Source organism: Aspergillus versicolor, assembly GCF_001890125.1.
Source record: "Aspergillus versicolor CBS 583.65 unplaced genomic scaffold ASPVEscaffold_15, whole genome shotgun sequence".
Lineage (NCBI taxonomy): Eukaryota > Fungi > Ascomycota > Eurotiomycetes > Eurotiales > Aspergillaceae > Aspergillus > Aspergillus versicolor.
The window spans coordinates 402,100-413,452 of record NW_024467538.1 but is presented as its reverse complement, the minus strand read 5'-3'; the positions used below and the strand labels follow the sequence as shown (position 1 = coordinate 413,452).

The 11,353-nt window shown below is 52.6% G+C and overlaps 5 protein-coding genes across 5 annotated transcripts; 3 read left to right on the top strand and 2 right to left on the bottom strand.

The window, feature by feature from the left end:
- The first annotated feature begins 403 nt into the window (after positions 1-403).
- On the top strand, positions 404-1,593 carry ASPVEDRAFT_47449 (alpha/beta hydrolase). Its single transcript, XM_040813784.1, has one exon. The coding sequence runs from the start codon at positions 529-531 to the stop codon at positions 1,489-1,491; it is 963 nt and encodes a 320-aa protein (XP_040674044.1). The 5' UTR covers positions 404-528; the 3' UTR covers positions 1,492-1,593.
- Positions 1,594-1,992: 399 nt separating this feature from the next.
- ASPVEDRAFT_393022 (uncharacterized protein) lies at positions 1,993-2,824 on the bottom strand. The gene has a single exon (XM_040811895.1). The coding sequence runs from the start codon at positions 2,559-2,561 to the stop codon at positions 2,088-2,090; it is 474 nt and encodes a 157-aa protein (XP_040674043.1). The 5' UTR covers positions 2,562-2,824; the 3' UTR covers positions 1,993-2,087.
- A 270-nt stretch (positions 2,825-3,094) lies between these two features.
- Positions 3,095-5,464, top strand: ASPVEDRAFT_393031 (uncharacterized protein). The gene is made up of 6 exons (XM_040811897.1): positions 3,095-3,358; positions 3,420-3,883; positions 3,933-4,294; positions 4,359-4,508; positions 4,559-4,863; positions 4,916-5,464. The coding sequence occupies exons 1-6, from the start codon at positions 3,279-3,281 to the stop codon at positions 5,211-5,213; spliced, it is 1,659 nt and encodes a 552-aa protein (XP_040674042.1). The 5' UTR covers positions 3,095-3,278; the 3' UTR covers positions 5,214-5,464.
- Positions 5,465-7,672: 2,208 nt separating this feature from the next.
- On the top strand, positions 7,673-9,874 carry ASPVEDRAFT_143685 (uncharacterized protein; the record flags this gene model as incomplete). Its single annotated transcript, XM_040807931.1, has 1 exon — positions 7,673-9,874. One exon carries the CDS (start codon positions 7,673-7,675, stop codon positions 9,872-9,874), a length of 2,202 nt encoding a protein of 733 aa, XP_040674041.1.
- A 122-nt stretch (positions 9,875-9,996) lies between these two features.
- On the bottom strand, positions 9,997-10,836 carry ASPVEDRAFT_392938 (uncharacterized protein). The gene is made up of 2 exons (XM_040811892.1): positions 10,463-10,836; positions 9,997-10,407 (listed from the first exon to the last, which is right to left on the bottom strand). Exons 1-2 carry the CDS (start codon positions 10,627-10,629, stop codon positions 10,062-10,064), a joined length of 513 nt encoding a protein of 170 aa, XP_040674040.1. The 5' UTR covers positions 10,630-10,836; the 3' UTR covers positions 9,997-10,061.
- Positions 10,837-11,353: the final 517 nt, after the last annotated feature.

Genomic DNA, 11,353 nt, shown 5'->3' with positions numbered 1-11,353 from the left:
GAGGTAGAATGGGTATGATGGCGATATAGGTGATTGCGGACAGCCACCAACAAGTCTAGCGGTGATACGGGACGGTTATACGTTATATAGACTACAGCTGGTGTATTATTTAGTCTGGCCTAAAGACGATACCATCTAGCTACTGATATACTTATTGGCTGCAATACAGTAATCCATATAAGCCAGTCCAACGGCTATTTTGGCCCTAAGGAGTAAACAACTTTGCCCTATAGGAACAGCACCTGTGCTCGTACTTTTGTTGCGAACAGCCTCAGAGCCAATAGGCATTGCTTAGACTGGCGCTTGGAAGGGAGGGATCCAACAAATAAGAACTAGTGGGATACTGAGTCTCAGCTGCTCATGGGAATTGGCCCCCATGTAAGCGGCTCAATAGCGGACCCCGCATCCTCAGCTCAGCGCGCCTGAAAACGAGTTGTTCGAACCAGACGGGCTATATAAAGAGCCCTTGCCCGTAGAATCTGCTGTTGTTGATTCTGAATCTCTTCACACTTCCTGTACTTTACCAACATGCCGCTAAGCTATGATACTGAGTATATCAAAGATGCAGAGCCAGCGCTTGCTGCGATTGCCTCTGCATTCAAAACCCCCGTGCACGATGCACTCGCCCTCCGAGCAGGCCTCGCAGCTATGTTAGACCCATTCACAGGCGGTATTCCTGAGATCCCCGGAATAAAAACGACCATCCACAAAGTCCCCTCAGCCGACGGCCACATATTCTCGCTATACCAAGTCGCACCGGAGCGCGTCGATGGAGCCCCTCCAGGTCCAGCAATTGTACACGCCCATGGAGGCGGCTTCATCCACGGCGACGGACAAGAATGGGCCAAGGTATGCGCCATCAGAGCCCACGAGACAGGGATGCCCTTCTTCACGGTCGACTACCGCCTCGCGCCAGAAAGCAAGTTCCCCGCCGCGATCGACGACGTCTATGCCGCGCTGACGTGGGTCCACGAGCACGCCGAGGAATTCGGCATCGATCGTTCGCGCATTGCAGTCCAGGGCGAGAGCGCGGGCGGGAACCTTGCCGCTGCTGTTTCCCTAATGGCGCGCGATCGTGCCCTTAATCCCCCGCTGGCCAAGCAGATCCTGTCATACCCGATGCTGGATGATCGGAATACGGTTCCGGACCCGGAGCTTGCGCGTTTTGCGACGTGGACCTACGATAATAACACCACCGCGGCTACGGCGTATATCGGTGATAAGGCCGGGAAGGAGGGTGTTTCGCCTTACGCGGCGCCTGCACGGGCTACGAGCTTTGAGGGATTACCACCGTTGTACATTGATGTGGGCGGTTTGGATATTTTCCGAGACGAATGTATTGCGTATGCTGGAAAGCTTGCAGCGGCAAATGTTAATGTTGAGCTTCATGTCTACCCCGGAGTGCCGCATATGTTTGAGCCGGGGGGACTTGCTACTGGTGTGGTTCAGCGGGCATCGGCGAATCGGTTGGCTGCCATGAAGAGCTTTTAGGCAAGTTTGATGCTGTGAATGGTGATATATCAGATAGTCTGCTCCCGTACTACAAATTGATGAATGAACCGTGCCTTCCGTTTTGGGAACAAAATTCAATGTATCATGCGCAAAAAGGGAAGGAGTCCGGTTGCTCTTTCCCTCGAAATTCATATTCCTGGATAGGAAGGAGTAACCGGGCTGGCCTTGCCATTAGTATTGCTTGCCATAGGCCAGTCGCTTAAAGGGCCGTATACTTGGCCAGTCGCTCCCGGCAGTTCGAGGCTAGTTTCCGGGCAGGCAGATCTACTTCATCGTATATGGAGTGGTGACATCCAGATCTGTCGGGACATGCCGAGGGGAAGTATAAGAGTGAGAAACCTTTGATCGGCACAGCACTAAAGTTATTATTTAAGGAATGGTGCATGGACCGAGCTTCCGTCACTCAACCATGTCTTTCGTGCTGCGGTTGTCGTCAGCAGCAGGGATCTGGGTTGAACAACATCGGGTTTCTGCTGGAGACTGCCAGATGTCTCCCTTACAGCGTTAGTATACTGTATGGGCGCGGATAGTGGCCCCCAGGCGCCCAATGCTACAATTGTTCTTCTGCTTCCACATCATGATGAGGACATTCCACCTTGTAACTTTGGCGCCGGAAGAAACCGGATATCGCGGGCTGGCTTCAGGTCGGCCAGTTCCCATACCGGCCCACTGGTAACGTCGCAGCCGCGGCTGAGCCGACCCGGGCTATCGTAGATTTCGCCAAAAGCCCCGAGCAGGCCTTGAATGGTACGAATGAATGGCCTGATCTGGTTGCATCGAGTGCTGGCTGCCTGACTCCGATCTTGGCGACAAGGATTAGGGCTTGGCGGCCCGATGACTCCATCACTTCTTTGTGTCTTTGTCTCTCTCTTTCTCTGCTGGTGTCGACCTTTGCCACGGCTGGTGTCGGATGAAACAGCCCAGCTTTGTCTCTTTCTCCGTGTATCCAAATGACGCCGTGAAACTGGGCTGCTGGCAGTCGGCCCATGGCGTGAGACACAAATCCTTCTGGCGGTTTCCGAGGCTCGCGAGTCACACATTGGTTGCATTCAGCCACCGTCGGCTTGGCTTTGAAGCCACCGCGGTCACTTTCGGATTCTTTCAGCATGAGGCGCCTTGATGTCCCCAGGGCGTCCAGGGTTGCGGGTTGGCGCCGCGGGGATTGGTGGGTGAGGCCTTGCCCATTTCCCAGACGCAGAACCTTGTCCAGTCCTGTCAGCCTTCACTGGTCGTTCCAATTCTTTCACAATGGACGCCCTGTGCCTTCCTAGCAAATTCTCTTGTGCCCCGTCTGTGCAACGTGAATGGGACAGTGACTGAAGGCGTAATAAGCCTTTGAAGGAACCAGAGGCCTGCCCACCACCCGCGGCCGCTCGCCTGGATAAATGACAGCGCCATATTAGTTCACTCCTTCTGGTGGGCCGCCAAGGCATTCATTCTGGCCTGTTAGCGTTGTCCTTGCCCTTTGTTTGCGAGCTCCCCATGGAGGCGCTTCATTCAAACTGGGCATTGACGCCCGCCAAGTGAACGTGGCCCCCATCCCCGTCACTTCCCCCGGTCTCTTGGCCCCCCCAAATGCACTGGTCTCCTGGAGATTTCTGGAGGCGTTTCACTAGAGCCCGGGACTGCCTGTTTTGTCTAGCCGAAAGCTGGCGGTGCTGCATGTGTTTGCGTATATATATGACTGCTCGTCATTTTCCCCCGATTTCTCAAGCTCCATCTCCACGTCTGATCGTCGCTGTCGTTCGCCCTGCGCAAACGTCAACATGTTCGGGAAGAAGTATTTCGGTTTTCGGGGGAGGTCCCTCAACCTGGCCATCAGTTCGCTGGGTAGTCTTGATTTCCTGTACGTTGCGAGCTTTATTTCCAATGCAACAGCTTCGCGCAAAACTAACGACTCCGACCAGGCTTTTCGGTTACGATCAGGGCGTGACAGGTGGTCTTCTGGACCTGCCGTCCTTCATCAAGTACTTTCCAGAGATCAATTCGGAGGCCTGTACAGAACTAGATGGACCTGGCTGTAGAAGCCAGCGCAGTACCAACCAAGGAATTGCTGTCGCGTCATACAACCTGGGATGTTTCATCGGAGCTATCTTGACCATTTTCGTCGGTAACCCACTTGGTCGTCGTCGCACTATTTTCTGCGGCTGCACTACTATGACTATTGGCGCTATCTTGCAATGCACGTCCTACAGTCTGCCCCAATGGATTGTTGGCCGCATTGTGACTGGAATTGGCAACGGCATGAACACCAGTACTGTACCAACATGGCAATCGGAATCTGCAAAGGCCCACGATCGTGGAAAGCTGGTCATGATTGAGGGTATGCTGATTACTGCGGGAATTACTCTGAGTTACTGGATCAACTACGGTGAGTGTTGCTTTCTATCCCATTCGTCGCGATACTAATGAGTTACCAGGCTTCGCCTTCCTACCCGACCACGAGGTATCATGGCGCTTCCCAATTGCATTCCAGATCTGCTTTGCTATCACCATCTTCACGTCTATTATGAACCTCCCCGAGTCGCCTCGGTGGCTTGTCATGCAAGGGCGTGACGAGGAGGCCGTGGAGATTCTCGAGCTGCTCAACGAATTGCCGCGCGAAGACCCGTACATCCAGAACGAACTGCTGTCGATCAAGGAGACTGTTGTCGAGATGTCCAAGGGCTCCTATCGCAGTCTGTTCGACATGTCCGAGTACCGTGAATTCCACCGTGTCGCGCTCGCCTATGTCAACCAGATGTTCCAGCAGATTTCCGGAATTAACCTGATCACCTACTACGTGAGCAACTGCCCTCCGTTGCGCCCCTCACGTCACGCGACTATTGCTAATTTGATGGATATAGGCTCCTGTTTTGTACGCAGATATTGGTCTCGGTGGTGGTAACACCGCGAAGCTGATGGCTGCTTGCAACGGAACTGAATACCTCATGGCCGCGTTCATCCCCATCTTCATCATCGAAAAGGTCGGACGTCGTCCACTGATGCTCTTCGGTGTATGTATCCATTTCCTGTATAGCTTATATATACATGCTAACCATCCCAGGCTGCGGGAATGTCAGTCTCCATGGCCGTCCTCGCAGGCTGCGACTACCGGCGCGATTTCCTCGGCGAGACGCAGGCTGGTATCGGACAGGCTGTGTTCCTCTTCGTCTTCAACACCTTCTTCGCCATCGGCTGGCTCGGTATGACCTGGCTGTATCCTGCTGAGATCGTGCCTCTGCGTATCCGTGCGCCGACCAACGCGCTGTCGACGTCTGCGAACTGGATCTTCAACTTCATGGTCGTCATGATCACGCCCGTTGCGTTTGAGAATATCAAATACCAGACCTACGTTATCTTCGCTGTCATGTACGTCTCCCCGGTATATAGTTCTATCTGTGCATGTGCTAATATCTTATAGTAACGCCTTCATGTTCCCCGTCGTGTACTTCTTCTTCCCCGAGACCCGGTACCGATCGCTGGAGGAGATGGACGCCATCTTCAAGAAATCCACCAACGTCTTCAACGCCGTCTCGCTATCCATCAAGGAGCCATACCGCTACGACAAGCACGGCCAGCTCAAGCCCGAGTACGTCGAGGAGGCCGTCCGCCGCGACAGCGTCACGGGCCACATCCAGCCCAAGTACGAGAGCGGCGACAGCACCAACGAGTCTGGCGAGGTCAAGGGGGACGAGAAGCGAGTTGAGCACAACGAGTAAGCTCTCGCGTTCCAGTTCAGAGAGGTGAATGAGATGAGATGAGATGCTGGTAATTTTATACCCACCGTGCTGGCAGCCTTAGAACTGCACTGCGCGCTATGTTTTCGATTCAGATTGGGCAACCATTTTTTACTTTTATTTTATTTCTCTTATGTTGCTAGCTAGCTACCAACTGTCGGTATTTCCATAGTGCTAGAGCTCTTATTAGACAGGATATGGTTAGATGAACTAGCTTAATGCGAGCCCTGCACATATACCATATTGAATCGTAGTGATTGCATATCGTAACCCCATGGAGAAAGCCCCATCAGCACGATCGAGCCGCAGACAATCTGGCAGCCGTTGAACAGCTGGCAGGCAGGCAAATTCCCCGAACTGCATGCCACATGGTCTGGCCCACGGTCGCGTTGATCGCTACGATGGCCCTGTCAATCACGACTATCACTGAGCTGGCGTCTCTACACTATACGCTTTAATACATCCAACACCCCTTCACATGATACTATTTTTTACAACTCAGATAGAATAATCCACTGACGTCAGTGCAATTTCCAGAGCTTTGAGTCAAGAATCGCCCGAGCAGCGCCAGCGAGAGTCAGTCCAAGCGCACCTGCAGGTGTGGAGAATTAAGCCCGTGCATTGCAAGGCATGGCTCGTTTAATTAAACGAGCCGTTATTACGCGATAATATAATAGACTAATATAATAGCGTTCCGCTCATTTCGCATCCGGACAAACCGGCTCAGCCTCGCGGGACAATTCACCAATTCACCCGGTTGGTGGATAGCCCGCGAATCGGTGCTCAGGGGGCGCAAGTAAGCATCTCAGGATCTTCTTGGGCGTTGTGGCTTTTGAATTGGATTATTGTGGCGGCTGATGGATGGAGATGGAGGGGGAGGAGAACTGGGATAGAGCTGGAATGACGTGGAAAACGGAGAGCGGCACAACCCGAGAGACAGAAGGGAAGAATACAGAGAGTGGAAATTATTTCCCATTTCCGGGGAGTTTGCACTTGCTTTGGTTTGATGGGTTTCCCCATGGCACAGCGTCTCCACAGTAATAACTGACTGACCTTCTGCTGCAAGCGAGACCCGCCCTCCTGGTAGCGAGCGACAGCACCAACACCAAGCCATCGTTAAGAGACCCAACTGGGGAATCTCAACTGGGGAATCTCAGAAACAGGGGCTGGCGAGAATATACGACTGGTCTTATCCTATCTGAAGCAGCCTGCGAGCAGCTGGAAACAACAACGAACCCCCACCACCACGCCCAGCAGGATCTGACATGCACAGCACCAGAACCAGCACCATCATCTTGCCTCAGCTCATTGGCCTCCCTTGGCAGGATGAGATCCTGGTCGTGTGGCTGCCTCGGGCTTTCCACATCCAGCGAACCCGCGCTGCAACCCTGCCTGCCAAGGGCGCGGGCTGCTTTCTCGGCTCTTGGCGCGGAGGACCAGTGAGGTCTGGGGTTGAAGCTGCAGTTGGTTTCTGAGATGTTTGTGGGTCTGGTCGAATCGGATTGCGGGGGTTGGACCTGGGTGTTGGTTGACTTGTTATCAGCAGGGCTGTGAATGTATCATGCGCTCAGGATATGGAGTTGTTTTGTGGCTTTGGAGGGTATGGTGTTGGCGTCATAGGCTATACTCGACAGGCTGGTGTCTGCTTCAGTGGATGTCTGCAATAAATATGTATCCCAAGTAATATATCCTCCGTGCGGCGATACTCGAGCCGGGTTACCAATTTAGTAAACATCTCATTTAATTGAGCAATGAGTCACGTAGCTGTCTCCGAGAAAACGGAATAATAGAGTGCAGATATATATGCAGTAACTGGACACATCGATATTGGACTCCAAGTGACCGCAGCACTAAGTACAGCGCGGCTGATCCTCACCACTTTCCAAGACTCCTAGTAACATATATACTCCTAAGCTGAGTTGCATCGAGAATATTCGTCTTTAGATCTGGAAACATGCAGCGAGCACGAGCCAGCCAGATACCCCTTACTTGGCCACGCCCTGGCAAAGCTTAACCATCCCCTGCATCTCGGCGCAGCGCGAGGACAGGAGAGGAACCTTTCTAGAAGATCTGCCTAATTGACGCCCAAATGTCACCGGCGCTGGGCTGGGAGGACAGCCGGCGGCCAGACAGCCAGATCTTCACCACCACGCCCATCCAATCCACCGACGATCAACAAACCAACATTCAAAGTAAACAGAAACAATGACATGATTCCTATTTGCTAGTCTCATTTCAAACGCATTCCCAGCTTAATCCCCCACATGCCCACATCGAAGAATCTTGGTGGTTCCTCGCCCACCGGGAAGATGGCCACATCCCGGCGCACCTGACATCAACCACTCCAGTGGCATTTATATACAGCCCTAAGTTAATATCAGCACCCAATTACCGGAGACACTTTATTCATCTGCAAACCATTCTCTACAGTAAAGTCTACAATGACAACAACATGCCCATTCACCAACCCCCAAACCCTCTTCGCAGATCTAAAACATGAACGAGAACAGTCCTCCATAGAATACAGCCCGGCCCTGAATAGCTACATCGTAACCCGATATGACGACATCCTGTCCATCCTCTCACACCCAGAAACATTCACATCAAAAGACACCACAGTCCCACCCTTCCCACCACCCGTAAAGGCTCTGTTCGCAAACCGCGTCCCCGAAGGCGGCACATTACTAGGCTGGGATAACCCAGACCACGACCGACTACGCTCCGCCGTAAGCGGGTTCTTCATTCCACGGAAGCTAAAGCGGTTCCGGCCGCTGATGTGTGATCTGGCGCATGAGCTTGTCGATGGGTTTGTTGCGGACGGGGAGGTTGAAATTAAATCTGCTTTTGCGCTGCCTCTGCCGCTGAAGTCGATTGTTACCATTGCGGGGCTTGATACGAGCAGGTGGGAGTGGATTGGGCGCTGCTTGGCGTTATTCGGGGGTATTACGGCTCCAAAGAAGGACGCCAGTATTGAGAGCCAGGTCCAGGATGTACTGGATTTGCATGACTATATTGCGGAGGTTATTCAGGAGAGGAGGTACGACCGACGAGATGACCTGGTTAGTTATATATGGGACCAGCGAGACGCGGGCGTGCAGATGACGGACTTTGAGCACCTGTCTATGATACCTGGGCTGTTACTTGCTGGTCATGAAACAACGACTAGTGTTCTCTCGATGGGACTCTCCCATCTTCTACACAATGGTCTCTGGGACGCAGCAACGGAGAACAAAACAGCCTCCGCTCAAGCCATCGAGGAACTCCTCCGCTACGAGTCCGCGATAACAGGCATGTACCGCCTCGTCCAGAAGGAGACGATAATCGGCTCTTGCACCCTCAATCCAGGAGATCGCGTATTCCTGGCTTACAGCTCCGGAAGCCGAGACGAGTCTGTCTTTGAATGCCCCGAGCAACTGCGCCTGCAGCGCAAATTCTCCAAGCAGCATCTCGGATTCGGGCGCGGGAGCCATGCGTGTCTGGGGGCGCCGCTGGCGAGGTTACTCCTCAAGACTGAATTCGGGGTTTTGCGCGAGCGGTTGCAGAATTTGCGTCTTGTTACTCCGTACGAGGATATTGTATATGAGAAGGTTGGGCCCAGTCGAGGCGTTGAGAGGGTGGTTGTTGCGTGGGATCCTCCTAGCGGTCCTTGGGCGAGGACTGTTCAAGTTCAAAAGACGAAACCCCAGGGACAGAATACCAGTGAAAACGCGACTATCCAGGCAGTGGTGAAACAACTGTCCTTCCTAACAGAGGAAATCCTAGAAGTGATGCTCTGTTCAAAGACCGGGGGTTCAATACCGCACTGGGAACCGGGATCGCATATCGATATCCTCAGCGAGCACGGCTATAGACAGTACTCGCTCTGTTCGGATCCCCAAGACAAAACCCATTGGAAGGTCACCATTCTCCGAGAAGACACCGGCTCAGGCGGATCGAGATGGTTCCATGAGAATCTACACGAAGGCGCAGAAGTAACAGTCCGCAAACCGCGAAACCATTTCCGCTTGAAGAACAGTAGCAGATACGTCTTTATTGCTGGAGGGATAGGAATCACGCCGCTGAAGCCTATGCTCGAGCAGGCGAAGCGCCAGGGCGCGACGTACCGGTTAATCTACCTCGGTCGATCGCGGAAGACAATGGCATATCTCGATGACCTAGTGCGTAGTCATCCTGTGGATATCTGGGCTCGCGATGAGGGGAACAGGTTTAATCTTGAGAGATTTGTTGAGGTGCAGGACGAGGCTGTTCAAGTATACTGCTGTGGCCCTGAACGACTGCTCTCGTCTCTGGAAGAAGTCTGCAAATGTAATCCTCTTATCGAACTGCATATTGAGAGGTTCCAGGCGCTGTCAAGCCAGAATTTCCTGCCGAATCGATCCTTCGATGTCGTCCTTAGTCGCAGTGGGCGGACGGTCACTGTCCATCCTGAGAAGACCCTGCTCGAGACCCTCAATGATAATGGGTGCGGCATCATGTCTACCTGCTCGAAAGGCACGTGTGGGACGTGCGAGGTGTCGGTTCTCGAGGGCATTCCGGAGCACAGAGATACTGTTTTGTCGCTGGAGGAGAAGGGCGAGAATGGCGTCATGATGCCCTGTGTTTCACGCAGTGTTGGCGAGAGGTTGGTTCTGGATCTTTGGTGACATTCGCTTCCTGTTATCATTAGAGTAGTTGATCTCTGAAATAAAAGACATAATGTAATCTGACTAACGCCCTCTGTCTAAGCGACTCATAGTACTGCCTCCACCACAGCAACAACAACCTGTAAGCGCAGTGTCCTGGACTAACCAGATAGTAAACAAAACCCGCAGTTAATAGCAAACTCCTGTATCAAATGCTGACGATTATAATCTTAGTTGGCTTCCAGGTAGGTTCTGGGTGATATAATCTGTCATTGCATTTCGATATCGGCTGGTGGGAGTTGAAGGCAGTGGGTCTAGTCTTCTGTTTGACAGCACAGAGTGCGATTGTCACTGCCATTGATCGGACTTGTATTCTGTGTATCGTTACCAGGGCTGCGACGCTGCCTGTGACTATTGGGATAAGTGGGAATGCCTGTTTATTCAGGCTGCAGCGGCCGCATAAGGCTTTTGAACGGTGTAGCGAGAATATCGAGACGCCCCGGTTGATTGGTGTCAAGATAGATATTTCATATGGTTTACCTGCGTAGTCACCCCTGGAATGTGTCAGGCACAATCATGACTGTGTTTATCGAAGCTCCATTTCTTTGCCTGCTAGGTGCATGAAGTATATACCGGATAGAATATACCTCAGCGAAAAAGCCAGGAATGATCGTGTGATGGCTGTAGGGCGAGACAATCCATGATCCACTTTTATAGTAAGAAGCATTTATATTTAGTCCGATGACCCATAGATCTTCTGTTACCTTGCCTGTCATTCCTCGGACATGATTGCGCAATAAGCTAGGTTGTATTGCGTGATATCTTCGAAATTAAATTATCCTTAGCCATTCTTGCCGACATCGCCGAGTCTGGCCTCTCTCAGACAGCACACCTAGGCCTAATCCGGCGCACTGGCTCACTGGCGTTATCTCTTCGCTTGCATACAAGGGGGTGGCAAAGACTCCCACATGGCGGCATAACGCAAGGGCGACTGACAACCACGACTTAACTTTTATTAGCTGATTTTATTTATCAACCGCCGAGCAGGTTCAAGCTTCCCACCCACAGGGATCGGGTGATTAAACGCGCCCCCACCGGCGGGAAACAAGGATTCCTTAGTCGGGCTGGGCCCTGCATGGCTAACCTGAATCGATCATGCCGGGCGTCAGGATCACAGGAGCGAGCGTGACCACGAACGAGTTGATGGCGCCGAGATGTTGATTAATGGCGCATGAGGGGATTGGGCTGAGAAAAAGCAACGAAAGCGGGCTCGAGGGTATAACCGACAGTAATATAGGTTTGAGTTCTCGCGTGGTATGTAAGGGATGAAGTTAACACTCGAGTACTCCGGCCAGATTCCAGAACCTTGAGACAGCTAGACAGCTGCTGGCTGGACAGCGCAACCAGAGACACCGACAGAGACACTGACAGACACAGTCCCGATGCGGCGGACCCCATGTGGTTGCTGAGCGGAAGTGGACGATAACGTCGACTCCGGCT